The sequence below is a fragment of the Crocodylus porosus genome, unplaced genomic scaffold, assembly GCF_001723895.1.
Source record: "Crocodylus porosus isolate Cpor-Errol unplaced genomic scaffold, CroPor_comp1, whole genome shotgun sequence".
NCBI classification, from domain to species: domain Eukaryota; kingdom Metazoa; phylum Chordata; order Crocodylia; family Crocodylidae; genus Crocodylus; species Crocodylus porosus.
The window spans coordinates 3829118-3845310 of record NW_017728950.1 but is presented as its reverse complement, the minus strand read 5'-3'; the positions used below and the strand labels follow the sequence as shown (position 1 = coordinate 3845310).

The window sequence follows — 16193 nt, the reverse complement described above, 5'->3', positions numbered from 1 at the left end:
TGTTGTGGCTAACAAAGAAAACAGGCACATTGTGATGGTTGATGTCAATATCGCATTTGAGAACTGGCAGCGGGCTGTCATCAAAGCCTGCAAGTGGAAGCTGGCAAAGTATAAGCCATTAGTGGACACTATGAGGAGCCAGGAATATGAGATGATGGTTGAGGCACTGATCTGATGAGCACTCAAAGCATGGGAGCCCAGCAACAAGAGCATTCTGTGTGTCTGCTGAGTATCCTGCTGCTATGCCAAATTAATGAGGTGCCTCGTGGTGTCTGACACCCTCAGATGGTCGAGGGACATTTATGCCAAGCACATTATGGGTGAGCACCAGTAGCTGGACTCCAGGTCACTGGCCGGAAGCTGCCTGAACACCTTTTCCAGCAGATCACGACTAAGAACTCTTATGCCTGGACTGTACCTCACCCCCACAATTGTACCTTATACTGTTACTTGTATCTCTGTGTGTCCTTTAAAACCCACCACTCTGTAATGATGTAATGGATTGCTTGTACAGGACATTTTATATTCTCTCTTCTTTGTAAGTGTGGTGCCTTTAGCTCCCAAGTTCCTCACCCTAACCCACCACTGCACTAAGTATGCCAAATTTTGCTGTGTAATCAGTTGCATCCTCCCCTCAGCCAATACTATGTAGCCATTTTGTATTTCCTTTTACCCCTTCATCTTTGGAACTCCCCTTTTAACATTCACTAATAAAGTTAAATCTGTAGGGTTCTTGTCGTAGAGAGATCACACAAGGAAAACAGGGGAACCATGCTTATTAACAACAGCTGAAACTTCCCAATATTATATGGGTAAAATGGAACAACAAACAACAACCCTAGATAATACAGTTCAAGCAGTACCCTCTGCTGATAAAATGCAGAGCATGCATATAGAATGCAAAACTCAGCACACAACGCTTATTATCTTGTATGCAACATTACACTTTGGAATCTACTAGGAAAAAGAACTCCGTGCTGTCATGGCTAGATTAATTCCAGAATCTGGCTGTCATGGCTGTCTCCACACCTATGATATCTGTGGTGTAGAGGTAACTCATGTGAGCATTTGTGTATCAAATGTGACAGGGCTTCTATGTTAAAAGCAGCATGCCATCATGTAGTTCTGGGGTGGGCAAAATACAGCTTGTGGGTGGTATCTGGCCCATCAGGCACTTTCAGCCAGCCCTCATTGCCCACCAATGAGCTGTACCATGCTCAGCTCTTCTGCCCATGAAGATTGGAGTGAGGCACTCAGGTATACACCCCCTCAACATACCCTATTGTACCTTACTCCCACCCTGGCCAGCACACAGCTTCTGGGAGGCACTGCTGCTGCTGCAGCCACCAGGGACCTGTCCTGCTTTTCTGGTGCCCTGCTGGATCCAAGCAGCAGGTAGGAAAGTGATGCGGGCAGAGCTGCAGCTGGGTGGGAATTCATAGCATGGGGATGGGGCTGGCACCAGTGTGGAGACCACACCCAAGGGGGCAGCAGCAGTGTGGACCTTGGGTGGGCAGCATGTGAGTTTGAGGGGTGGGAGGGTGTGAGGAAACCCTCCCATACTCCCTTCATGGTGCATAGCTCTGGCAGGCAGTGGCAGCAGCAGCAGCAGGCAGGGGCACTCTGTGTGCTCATGCCCAGTACCAGCTCCAGGCAGCGGTTCACATTGCAGTGAGGAGCACAGCTTCTGCTGGTCCATCTCTATTACCAGCACTCCCCACCATGCAAACACAGCCTTTTCACTCATGCACCATGGGAAGCAATCCCCACACACTGGAGCTAGCTGGGGTGGGAAAGGCAGCCAACTCCAGTGCATGGAGCACCCCTCCCCTGTTGCATGAGTGCAGGGGCTGTGCATGCACAGCAGGGAGTGCCTATGATAGAGATGACCTGGTGAGGGCTGCATTCCTCACCGTGATGTTCAGTGCTGGCCCCACCGGACAGAAGCACCCCAAGTGCCCCTGCCAGCGGCTGCACCATGGGGGGGGATGGTCCTCAGACCCCACAAACAGCATACAACCATACTCTTCTCCCACAGCCTCTCACATATGCACAGCCCTCCAACATACCCTATGTCCCCTCATTCACAGCCACACCCCCTCACAAGCTTCCCACATACCCCACCATACACACACACACACACACACACACACACACACACACACACACACACACACAATATACAAGGCTAAGAATATATGTTTTTTAAGTTATTATGCAATCACCTCTATATACAGTAAGCAAACATATCATGACAAAAATATTTTTGGTAATAAAATTAAAATATGTTATAATTGATGTTTGACTTTTAGTGTATAATTTGTTTTTTGTTTTGGGGTTGGTTTTTTTTCCTGGTTCTAAGGTACCAACCACCACTCCCAAAAGGAGTATTTTCTAGGGGCAAGAGGACTTCTGGTGGCAAAGGTCAGGGGTTAGGGTTGGAACTTTTGATCCCAAAGTGGCGACCACGGGGCAAGGCAACTGTCAATGGGGTGGGTCTACCCATGCGGCACTTGAAAGCTCACCGAACCCAGTTAAGTGGCCCTCCACCTGAAATAATTGCCTGCCCCTGATGTAGGCAGTCCATAATATATATGCACAAGGAAGTTGACTTAAGGTTCAAAAGTGAGTTTTCATTTTGGCACTCAATGTTTCCTCACTTTTGAGTCATTATCTTAATAACATTAAAAATGTTCTTTTAACATAATTTTTTATTGTGTAATACCTAATTGTGGCTTTTTGTCAAAGCTAAATTAAGCAGGTTGTGAGGACCCTCCTGCCTGCAGACAAGTCCCTAACTAGTCCACAGCTATGGCATGATTCCTACAAATGTTTGGACACGTTAGTAATCAAATAGAACTTCTTTTATAAGCTCAGTGCTTTGAATGCTTAAAAGATGGCAGGATTGGACAGTAAATCCATAGTTTTACTGATACAAAGATTTTCATTGAGTTGAAGGTACTAATTCTCTACAAAGCCCCTAATTTACATTAGAGGCTTGACATTGGGCCTTTGGTACTTACAATCCAATGAAGAAAAATAGGCAGAGTGAAAAAGTGGTTTCTCTCTTCACCTTGAAATGTGATAAGAACCGAGAAGGATTTTAACCTTCAAAATATTTTAAATCAGTTAATATAGGTACATTTACTACTTGACTGAATGATTATATTTTGAACCTATTCTTTGCAGCTAAAGGCTTTGTAAAATGACAGCTAGAAAATCTTGGTTTCAAAACTGACCTCTTTGAATGGTTTAAATGTGAGTTTGAATCACTTTTAGCTTATTTTTGATGTCTGAAAGTTAATTTTGAATTAAGAACATATGATTCAAGTGTGCCCTGAGGGAAAAAAAAATAGACCATACACAGTCTGTTTTCAAAAGTTAATTTTCACTAGGTGCATGCCCTCTGAAAATGATCTTGAAAAAATTGAAGTCTTAATGGACCATTTCATTTGCTCACAGCACTTAAGCTTCTGGGGCTTGGGTTCTGGTTCAGTCAACAAACTAATTGGCACATTCAGTAGCAGTTACATCTATTAGAGATTACAAATAAGGATTCCAAGGGACAAGAGGTTGGGAGGGGTCTTGTACTGAAAATAGAAGCAGTTCTCCTGTGTTTGTTTTACAGTGTTTCTGTCTTCACCCACTGTGACAGTGAGATTATAAAGCATGAAGCTGAAAGTGGTATAGGCATTTAGAGTTGCTGACTCTCATTGCTTATTACTGGCTTAATAGGTTAGCTCTAATGAGCCCATTCACTAGCTGTTTCTTCATACAGAATGTTCCAAGCTAACAATTAATTTGAAATTCTGTTAGGATAGGGGAGGGAAGGTGGTAAGATTCATCTCTACTTAGGGGACATGTGATGATGAATGTGCTGAAACTCACCCCTGCTGCTTATGCAAAAAGATGTGGTGAGAAATTTCAAAATGGAACAAGCTGGCTTAAATACCCTTCTACATTTGGAACAAATATTTAGCATACAGCAATAGCAAATGTCTCATAATAATCAAAACATAATAGAAATGAAGATGTACTGTTTATTAAATTTGAATATGTTCCTGTTGTTCATATCTGGAAATAGCTACTGTGATTTGCTCTGGATAATGTTTTTAGGGACAGTATTCTCTGTCTGAATTATCAAGTATTTAAACCTAAAACATAAATGTTTTGAATACTTTGTTGCATCTTTTATAACACAAACCAATAATAATATAAGAAATATAATATAAGAAATCTACTACAAATATCTAAAAGAGTTTCTCTTCTTTTTACAATACCAACATTCATAATGCTTAGCTAGCAGATATTTTTAACTTGTTTCTTTCGGTAAGTGAAGCAAGGGTATTGATTGCATGCATGTAAAAAAACCCAGGGTTTTTCTTTTAATCCATTGCCCGTATACCTTTCAAATAAAGTACAGGGACAGTTTTTTTATTTTACAAAATTGCTGTTTAAAATTTCTGTTAGAATAATTTCTCTTTACTAGATGGAAATCCAGAGTACTGGATAGGAGTTCTTGGGTTCACTTTAGCTTACAGCTGAAGTGAAATAGGGTATCAAAAATTACACTACTCTTGATAGCAGAGAAATATATATGCTAACTTATCCATAGATAATATTAGATGGTAAAATGCTCTGAAATATGCAAGTGTTTTAACATATAATTGACAGATTTTTTAACACATTCCCTTGTTTTAATATTAAAAAAGTAATGACACTCAAATAAACACGATATACATAGGCTGATGAAAAGTTACATTTCTGAGTACTTGATCCTGCAAACACTTAAGCATATGAGTGAGTTAACTCATGAACATTATCAAGAAACTCAGTGGAACTTACATGAATTTATTTACATGCCTAAGTGTTTCATAGATATGGCTATAAAATGAGGAGTAATAGGTCAAGACTGCTTTTATATACATATGTATTCAGTATAGATATAGTCATTTTTTTTTCCATTTCTTCTAGGCTTTTTCAGGAAACACAAATGCAGACAGTGTTGTGCACTATAAGCTCCAACATTCCATCAAAGCAAGATTTCTTCGTTTTGTCCCCTTGGACTGGAATCCTAATGGTAGAATTGGAATGCGTTTTGAGGTTTACGGATGCTCATATAGTAAGTGTTTGCTGAATCAACTAAATTAAATGACTCTCAATCAATGCTTGTTTCTTAAATTGCAAAAGAAAATAGCTTTATCAGCTTGATTGCTATTTGGATATTATTTGACTTTATTTGATAGTTCTGTATCCTCTAGAAATCTGTATTATATAGCTGTTTCTATAGAGAATTGAGTAGTATCAAAAAATGGGGACAGCTACACTTCAGTAATGCTGGTACACCCCGAACTCCTATTTGATGCCATTACAAAGATCACTCATAAAGGTTGCACTCTGTTCAGAGGGGTAAATATCCACCACTTTAGCCACATAAACCAACTTAAGGGCCATTGATCCTGGCTTCACAGAAACCTGACAATTTTTGCAGAAATGCTGGTCTGCCACAGAAGCCAATGAGATATCAAGGACAAGATTTATTTTATGTGTACCAACATTGTTTATGTAGCATTAACTAGAAGTTACTAGATGTTATAAGCATGTTTCAGAAATTAATATATTTTCATTTATTGTAAGCATCCTATTGATCTGTTGAATAATATGATCCCAACTCTATTTTCACCTCTAAGGAGCCTCTATTTAAACTTGCAAATTGTCCCAAACTTGGCCACCTCCTTCAGGATACCTAATCCTATTCCAACTCCAAGGGATCCAGATCCCCCATTCTCTCAATGGCTAAGCCCCCTTTCATCTCAAAGGCTAATCCTTTTTGTACTCTGCAGTAGCCAATCCTATATTGTCCCAGAGAGCTACACGTGTATTCCCCATTTTTTCAATAGCCAGACTTGTGGAAAAGCTAACATGCTTCCATCATGTTTGAATTCAGTTTACCCAAGTCACTAAGAGCATGATGTTCCATTCAGATCCAGTTTACTTGGAGGAATGCCTACCCATCAGACAATGGAGAAGAAGGACCGCTATTTTTTTTTCACAAAAAAAAGGTCTAGGAAGTGGGAAACCTTGTTTTTAGGCCAACCTCATCCTCTTACTTTTAGGGTGATACCCTAAATTTCAGGACATAAACAATATGAGAATGAAAGCTCTCTTGTTGGTGAGCCTCTGGGCAGTCAAGAGGAAAGAGATTTGGGGGCACAAGAAATGCAAGCAAGAAAGTGTTAATTTGTGGCCCAATGTGGTAGGCACTGCTTCTGGATGGAGGGAGAAAGCTGTCTGTTCTGGGCCCTGTTCCTAATGCTGTTTATCCATTTTATCCTATACTATGTAATGTCTATACCATTCAGGGAGCAAATAAGAGAGAGTGTGGCTGTACAGTAGGGCGGTGCGAAATGGCACCATTTCATTTCGACTTGCATTTCAAGGTTTCGATGGAACAATGTTTTGTTTTCATTCAAAACTGTTGTTCTGTTTTGTTTCATTGAAACAGTGATGTTGTTTTGACAGTGTTTTGCCCATAAGCTATAATGGGGAAGCTCAAAACATCTTCTCTCATCCGGCAGGCAGATCAGGGGCCCGCAACCCTGGGAGAGAAGCTGGGTGCTGCTGCCTCGGACTGGTGAGCTGGGGAAAGGAGCTGAGTGCTCAGTTCTGGGTTCAGTTCCCTTCCCCTGCACTGCAATTGGCTTCCTGCAGCCTGGCCACAGGAGGCAGGTAGAGCCAGGGCTGTGCTTCTGGATGAGCCACGTGGAGCTGCTGGGAGTGCAGTGCTGGTTCTCCCTTGTCTCCCACCTGGCAACTGCCTGCTTCAAAGTGTTTCAAAATTTTTGAAACATTTTGACTTGCCTTGTTTCATTTCAAGGCTGTTTTGAAGCCCTTCATTTCATTTCGATTTCACTGTTTTGAGCTGAAAATGAGTTGAAAGAGTGTTGAAACAAAACAGGCATTGACATTTTACACAGCCCTACTGTACAGTAGTGTTAGACTTCTTTGCTGGGCAGGGTAAATTCTGGGTACTGGTTCTTGCTGCCTGAATTGCTTATATATTTTGCATTAAAGAATTATTGGATAAAATGCCTAACTAGTATTGGAGACAGCAGCCACAACTAAATCTGAAAAAGCTCAGAAAGGCAAAGTAGTCTAAGTGGAGAACTGAACCAGCATAGTTTGAGTGGTTCCAGTGCCTGAGCTAACTCAAGTAATTCTGCATAACACCACATTGTGCCATTTGGACATATGTTAATAGGCTCATAATCTTATCCCTTTATCCTTTTATTTAGTCTTATTATGATCTTAAATTATGTATGACACACTCTTTGCTTTCATTCTGGTCTATAACCAGGAAATCAACTTGGGGTGTGTGCAGACATTCCCAGGACCCAGTGTACAACCAGGCAGCTTACTTTAAATCGTGTGATTGTTGATCAGGTCTTCTGCTTATACAGACATTTGTTGGTGCCAGGAGCCACATCAGGAACTCTATTTAAATAAACTGGGGGGGAGGAAGGACAGACAGGATTGGGGGTGGGGCTGGTGTGTCCACAGGGGGTGGGTTTTGTGGGGTGGGGGCACTGGTTGGTGCATGGGGGGTTAATAGGTCCGCATGGAAGGGGGTTGTCTGTCTAAGGGTGTGAGGAGTCAACGGATTAAAATTACCTTGATCAGGGTGGAGGGGATAGGAAAAGCACAGCTTCAGGGCTGGGGCAAGTGGCTGGGCTTTCCCAGCCTTGGGATTGGCTCTGAAAATGGTACAAACATTTATTAGATTGTGCTAACCTATGCCTTATCTAACTTGGTTCACTTTCTTAGGTGAACTAAGTTAGATTGGGCTGGCCAGTTTTTTCTCTATCTAAATTCCCCAAACATCTATACATATCATCATTTAGATGGACCTAACCCTACTTAGATCAATCTAAATGTAACATCTTCACCTACCCTCTGTCTCCTCCCTGTTTGTTGCCTTTCAGATTTAGATTTTGTCCAAATCCTGGTTTTGGTCAAAATTAAGTTCCCAGAAGTTCCAAAATAAATTAGTTTTTGTGTCTGACTACTGAAGTTTGTGTCCAGAACCTTTTTATCTTTTTTAAACTCTTCTCTTCTAGTGTTTGTGATATAACACTCCCATCATCTCCTGGCCTGTTGATTTATATATGTAATTCCTTCTTTCTACTTTTATTATCTCCACCTCCTCAATTCCCTTACATTTTATGCTCATTGTCTTTGCCTTCAAAGCCTTCCTTCAACTCTTCCTTACTTACCTGCTTCTGTCTCTTCTCAAGCCAAGTAAACACCTCCCCTTTTATAAACACTGAGGGTTCCCTCTGTATGAATAGTCTTTCCAATCACATATTCAGGTAACTACCCTCTTACATGAAACATTTTGGTCACGTTGTCTATAAGAAACTAACCAGCCAATTAGGAGAAACATGAGGTAACTTACGTGTAATTGATAACGCAATTATGTCGTTGAAATATTATTATTATTACAAAGTGGCAAATTGCTGCCTATGTTAATGCATTAGGCACATCTTTTCTGCACTCTCCCCATCTATTTGCTTGTTTTGCCATTTTAAAATATTAGTTCTTTTGAGGCACAGACTATGCTTTCAGTTGTGTTGTGCAGCACCAAGCACACAGTGAGACCTACTGGAAACAAGTAAATGAAAGCATTATGTTTTATCTTTTGAGAAGTTTGTCCTAACATCCTTCCAAAAGTAGGCTGAGTTAAAGAAACTCAAAAACTAGCATCTCACTGATGCTCTTTGTCTGTTGACTCAGACAGATACCAAGGAAATAGTTGTTTATTTTGATTTAATCTTATTAATTATTGTCTCTGTACTACTGTTTTGTGACACTATAAAATGGCATTGCAGATTCTGGATCTCCTGGAATTTAATTTATTTATATGCATTAGCTTCAAATACAAAAAAAAATGCCTAAACTTTTGTTAGAAATTTATTCCTTATGTGTCTAGAGCTTCCATAATAGTCTCATATATGTTATAATTACTGGGTAAAATTTGATGATTTGTTATGCAGAGAGTCAGTGCAGATGATCTCAGTGATTCCTTCTAGCCTTTAGACCTTTAAAATTATTTCCAAAACAAATTCTTATTCTCTGTGCTTCTGACAACAGACACAAATAAGTGCTGCAAAATGTAATTATGGTTACCCTTAGGGATTAGATATTTCCAGCCAGGATCAGGAGCTGAAGAACAAGAGGAAGAAACACATTCCTTTTAATCACATTTACAAGTATTCACAGACCACCTTTCCCCTCAAATCAGCACCCATGCTAATGGATCCTAGCTTGCTAATTTTGGCAAGTACCTTTTCCTTTGCCATGAAGTGCTGATGTTCACAGGAAAAGTAAGCAATTTTTCAGATTGCACATGCTGCAAACCACATAAAAGTAAACTGAACATGATAAATGTTACAAGTATGAGGTCATTCCTACACCGACATTTGCAGGTTACACAGTGGCCATGTATAAACATTTAGTTTCTTCTGGGAGAGTTGCTATTCTCCTGGTAGAAACCAAAAGTGTGCAGATGTTCAAGCTTTTTCTCCTGAAGCAAAAATGGTCCCTCTGGGAGAAAGACAACGTAGAACTTGCTTCTGGGAGACCATAAGGAATGAAGCTAGGGGAGAGGTTTCTATACCTTCTAGAGACTGGGGTCCCCCATTCTGGAGCTGCTGTAGCCCTGCCTATAGACTAGGAGGGGAGAAGAGAAGCACGAGCTGTTCTCTGGCTCCTTCTCACTCCAGAGTTCCTAGTGTGAGAAGCAAGCAAGGGTTTTGCTGTACTGGTCCCTTTTCTCAGCTGCCTTTTCTCAGAGCCCTCTGCCTGCTTTTCACACTAGAGCCCCCTGTGTAAGAAGTGGGTAGGAGTTGTGTCCCACTGCTGCAGTCTCCCTGGGAATGGGAGGACTGGAGCATCCCATACTTTCCCAGACCAGAATCAGCCTGGTCTCTGGAAGACAGAAGGAGCAGGGGAGAGGGAGAGATTGAAGATCAGAAGTCTTATCCATAAGACATTTGTCAAATATTTTGTAGGTAAGCCATATTCTGGACTGTAAGCTATTTGGTACAGGGAGTGTTGCTTTCTATATGTCTACAGAGCAGACAGTCAGGTGGGGTCCCAGCCAGGTTGGCCTCTAAGCACTGCAACAATACAAGTAATTTATTTTGGAATCTACACTAGTGCTAAAAGATTCTTCATATAGTACTGTTCCTCTCCACATCCCATTTTTTTCTCCTGCTTCCTATGTCATGTTCCTATGTTATTTCCTGAGTGAGTTTGTGTTAGAATCTTTGTCTTTTTTTTGAGAAATACATTTAAATAAAAATCTTTGCTGTCTCCAGATGAATGCCCTTCTCTAAATATATTGGATACATCAACCTCATCTGCATCATCCTGTGATTGAGCAATACCTTTACTGTATTAAAAAAAATCACTGTCATCCCCTGTCTGCTTGTTTTTCCTGTTCCAAGTGGGCAAAATGCACACTGCTGCAGCAGGTTTATGTAGTTTATCATTAGTTGAAATTTTAGATTATGATGATGAACCTATGCTGACACTGGCCTTGTTAAAATTGTGCCACAGCTTGTTGGTGAACCTAAGTGTTAGTTGGGTAGATTATTTTCTCCTTCTATTACTCCTTCTGTTGCTCATTCCATCTGCTGAAGACCTGCAAGAGACAATGGATAATTCACATAACAGGGACAAATGGACTGAAATATTTTCCTGACTTCCAGGCCATTATAGGGATCTAATCCTGCCTTTCCTAACTGGGACCCAGCACATAAATCTTGGTCCCAACTTCTCATTTGTGTGTGACAATCACTGTGGTCTATAATTAGAAAAGAAAACAAAATGGACACAGTAAATTCAATAAATGCACCTGGTGACTACAATCAATGCTGCTATAAATAGGATGGAACACACTTTTCTACAAGATCACAAAACAGAGACTGTGATCTTGAACCCCTATCAGAACTTTGGCAATTAAATTTGTTAAATTATATGGATAAAAGTTTATGAACATTCCTTTCACAAGAAGACTACGGACTATGACACAACTAAATAAGCCAAAGAAAAATCTTTCTATAGGAAAGGATGATGTATGGACCTATATATATTCAATAGGAATACAATGGTAGAAAATTAATTTTAAATGTATGTTATTACCTATAAGTTTACAATAGCTTGCATTTTCAGTAGCATTGTTTCAGGCAAGATCTAACTTATGAGGCTTACCTAGCTTTTCCTAGCACCAAGAACCTGGTTCCCTCCAGTCATTGGAGGATCTAGGATTTACTACATAGGGTACAACACACTGACTTTTGGACCATGGGGGATGGGGTGAAGCAAGCTGGAGACTGTAGGCTGGCTAGGGACACCAGGGGAACCAGGCAGAGAGCTGGCACATGATGGAGTGGGAAGGAGCGAGACACTCACTTGCTACCCACAGCTGACCTGGGGAGCAGGTGGAGCCCTAGAGCTGCTCCTGTCCTCTCCAGCTGGGGGCTGTGGGAAGCACCTGCACAGGATTCTAGGCTCTTCAGGAGACAGCAGCAATGGTTTACAGGTTTCTTCTTTCAGCAACTGTTCCGTGCCCACCTGAAGATTTCCCTCCAAGGCTAGGAGTCCCTGATGGCTAGGATAAAAGAAGGAATCTGCATGCCACTGCCACAATCCCTGGCCAAACTGGGCTCCCTGCATAGCCATTCCCCTCAGTCTGGTCAGCCAAAGACCATGACAGTAGCATCAGTGGAAAAGTGTGCTCCTCCTTCCAGTGGCTTCTGGCAGCAGGGATATAATAGTAAGGGAGTGACAGAGAGCTGGTGTAGGCAGAGGAAACTCACCTGCTGATGCTGCTGTTCCTTGCCAAGCCTGGCATCCCATGCAGGTGCAGCTTGGGGTTGGAGCAAGGAAAGAGCAGCTCTGTGGCTGCCCCCTGTGCCTATGTCAGCTGGAGACAGAATTGATAGTGGTGGCACCCTCTGGATCCAGTATCTCTGCCTCCACTTTCCCAGAGTGGACCCTCCTCTTTTTATCTTTAATACAGTTAAATTCATCCAGTTAAGAATGACACACAACATGATAATTAATGGGCATGTCTACACATGCATTTACACTGGCTTAAATTTACTGTGCAGTAAGTGGGAATAGGCTAGTGTGTACATGGGCAGGCATTAAAGCACATTAACGCTGTGTGTGGACTGACTTGGGACTATAGTCACAGATCAGTTCACACATACAGTGTTACTGCGCAGTAGGCGTCTACATGTATGTTACTATGCAGTAACTAATCGAGAGTGAATTTGATACCTGCATGATGTATCAAATTTACCTACATGATGTATCAAGCAGGTATCAAATTTACGCTCCAGTCAACATAGGTCACCATATTTACTGTGCAGTAAGGGCGTGCATGTGTAGACATGTGACCATACTGCACAGTAATTTTGATTAGTGCACAGTAAATGCATATGTGTAGACGTGCCCAATGAGACTCAAGTATGTACAGTTCAAAACAGTTCAAAGTTCTGTAAACTGTTCAAGTAATAAACACCTCTGCAAAAAAAAATCAAATGTGTGAGTTTGCAGTTAAAGCTGTGACTAGTTCTAGCCATATCTCTACTTTCCTGTTGTGAAAACTATTGCAAAGCTTAATCTTGTGATATGCATAGGAGCTGTATCATTTAAATTCCTGACAGCTCTGTTGGACCTGAGTGTTTCCATCTCTGCTGAACTATAGGTAGGATTTATACAAAACAAATCAGAAAACTGAATTTGCATGAAAAAGCTGATATTTGTAGTCACAAAGTTACTCCACCTTTTCATTTTCCTTGTGTGTAACACTTCAAAATCTGAAATGTAGAAATGAGCAAACCTGCTGAGACAGATGTTCAGATAACAAACCGAATGGAACTATGAATGAAAGGCTATGGGGAAGTAGGGTGGGAAAAGAAGGGGAAGTAGTAACATAGTGTTCTTTCTTGATAACCCAATATGTATTCAAGTTCTTTCTTTGGTCTGCCTAGTGTGAATGCACTGAAGTTAAAAACAGTAGGTGTACAAGAGATTTGATAATCTAGTCAATATTTCCCTTCTTCATGGTTATCACTTATTCAGTCTTCAGTCATTTTTTTATGAGTAAGGACTACAATAATGGTTACAGGGATTAATTCATTATGAATTAATAGTATAACATTGTGCAAAGGATTCTGGAGACCAGGGATATCATCTGGCGCTGGTACTCATCTGGCTGAATGACTAATAGCAAAACATATGCATTACCAATAATGAAAGTATGCTATCATCAGTGTGTAAGAATAGATCTAACTGCATGGTTACATATATAGCATCAAAAATCTGTTTTAGATGCTTCGACTTGTTGAAGTCTAAGAAACATAAAATACATAATTTGTGTGTGACATGGTTATATGCATTTAGTCTCCACATTTATTCAGGGGCAAAACAAAAGAATATAATCAACTTAAAAATCTTTTTTAGGCAGAAAGTAATGTTTATTCATTGTGCACTCAGTAAATGAATTCTTCATAACTACACAGTACAAAATATAGTAACAAGATGTGGGAAAATCAAGCAACTACATTTTCGAAACATAGCTGCATTAAATTGTCAAGAGGTTTTGAGTGTTGAATATAAATGGCTGACTTTAAATAGTATGGATGATTTGAATTGAGTTCATTTCCATGCCAACAATATGGAGCAATATTTTTTGTCAAATTAAATAAAGTTAGTAAATAGATAATGGATTTCCATTGACTTGGAAGAAATCAGCCAGTCATTTGCAAAATAACTTCATATTTTATCGGGTGTCCTTTACATCTTCATTTATTTCACAAATGTATCTTTCAAGGGCAATTACCTTTTTCTTCTTTACTTATGAAGTCTGAATACTCTGTGAGGTTTTCTTAGTGTTATCAGTTCCTTTGTGTATGACTTGTTCAATCTGCATCTGATTTGACAGATTTTTTTACATTGTTGGTCTAAAAATCACATTTTTTCCAGGTGGAATGAATGTATGTGACCTTGAAAGAAAATAGAGAAAATATTGTCATAAGACAAAAAGTAGACTTCATTGGGGCAGCTGTCACATAGGTGTAACAATGCACCTATCTCCCTAGTTACTAAAGTAAAATGTAAAACAAAGAAACTAAAAGATACTATGAATCTTCTTAACATCACATTATCTTTTAAAGCTTAGAAACAGTTTGCTTTCTTGTCCGTGTTATTGTCTAATGTGCCCAGGATGACTAGTCTAGCAAAATAGTTTTCAGCTGACCAACAGGAGATGGCCAAACTCCTTCAACCAATTCTAAAGCCTGATGGCCTCATTCCCATACCGAGGGTCTTGTAGATCAAAATTAACTCTTGTTATATCAGTGGTGTTTTGTTTTGTGAGAAGAGACAAAGACTCTTAACCATACCAAAACTGACATTTTCTAAAATAGTGTAGCCTAATAATGTTTTAACTGACTGTAAAACCACACAGATTGGCTTAGTGTTTTAAAGCTACAGCCTGCAATGGGGTAGCATGGCTATTTAATGCATTTGTAACATGTAATTTGTTTGGTCCTTCCCTCATTTATGCTGTAATAAATCAGGAGAAATCACACAGTCTTAATAGAATCATTTGATGTAAGAATACTGTGTGATCAGAATCAGAACAATGTGTCTATAACTGTAGGATAAAAAGACTGCTCTGCCATCTTTTCTCAGGCTTCAGCATGCACTTCCATTAACAAAGATGTATGGAGGTCCTGCTTCCTCAAGAGGACTCTTTCTAGAAACTCTAGTTTCAGCAATAATGAGAAACTGAAGCATTCTGCCATTCAGAGGAGTACAAGGATTACTATTTTGAAAGATGTTCCTGAGTGGTATGCAGCTGAGGAAGAGAGGGATCCTCCTTACTGCACTTGCATGCAGCATAAAAGAAACTCAATACTTATCTTCTAAACATCCTTAACAAGTTCTTTTTAATTTCTTTACTTCTAGGGTCTGAGGTGGCTGATTTTGATGGGAAGAGTTGCCTGCTATACAGATTGAATCAAAAGCCCACGAGTGCATTGAAAGATGTAATTTCTCTGAAGTTTAAAACAATGCAGAGTGATGGGACTCTGCTCCACAGAGAAGGACAGAATGGAGATCACATCACACTGGAATTAATGAAAGGAAAACTTTCATTGCTCATTAATTTAGGTAACAGCTATGGGGCACACACTTGTATTGCATCTATTGGATATTATTTATTTAAAAATCCTTTGATTTAAACTATAGTACATCATAAGCTAGTTTTTTGTGGTTGAATACCCATATTGTTTTTAAAGTGGAACTAATAGTTTGTTATTTTTTTCTCTCAAGGTGATGCTAAAATTCGTTCTGCTAATGCCCAAATTAATATCACCCTGGGCAGCCTTTTGGATGATCAGCATTGGCATTCAGTCCTCATTGAACACTTTAACAATCAAGTAAACTTTACAGTGGATAAACATACTCATCATTTTCATGCAAAGGGGGAATTCAATTATTTGTACCTTGATTATGAGGTGTGAAAATTACCTTTCATTTATTATGTTTATTACCTTTGCTATGTAAGTGCAGTAAAACAACTGAAGGGGACAAAACTGTATAAGGAACTTTGTGGTAATTCAAACTTTTAGCAAAGTTCATATTCTTAAAGAATGGATGAGGAAAAAAATTGTTTTCTGAATCTATTACCGTTGACTGACAACAGGGCTCTCTGACGAGATTACTTTTGCCTCATACATCATAATCCATCCTTAGTTGTTGTTGTTTCCAGTAGTGTTGGCAATATACTAAGTGCTGTACAGATGTAGGGATGATTCCCCATTCAAGAAATCTTACTTTATTTTTTGTTCGAAGTGAAAAGAGACCAACTAAGCAAGACCCATTTCTGAAACGTTTGGGCACATCTACACATTCATTAATGTGCTTTTGCTATTGCACATTCAATGTAGTGCCTCCATTGTGAGGTACTAGACGATGGCACATTAGCCTACTTTAGTGTGCATTAGCGAAAGCGCACTTTTTTGGTAACACTTTAATGTGCATTAAAATAGGCTAATGTGTGTTAAAGCGCACGTGCAGACACACCCTTTGGTTTTAACATTTCACTTACCTTA

General features: G+C 39.9%; 1 protein-coding gene across 2 annotated transcripts in view; it reads left to right on the top strand.

Annotated features, from left to right (window-relative positions):
* Positions 1 to 16193, top strand: part of LOC109323448 (contactin-associated protein-like 4) — a 421861-nt gene that overhangs the window by 275673 nt on the left and 129995 nt on the right. For both annotated transcript variants that reach the window (XM_019555012.1, XM_019555011.1), the window contains exons 4-6: positions 4975 to 5122; positions 15046 to 15249; positions 15412 to 15596. In XM_019555012.1, coding sequence (XP_019410557.1) covers positions 4975 to 5122; positions 15046 to 15249; positions 15412 to 15596 — 537 coding nt within the window. The remainder of the gene's footprint in view (positions 1 to 4974; positions 5123 to 15045; positions 15250 to 15411; positions 15597 to 16193) is intronic.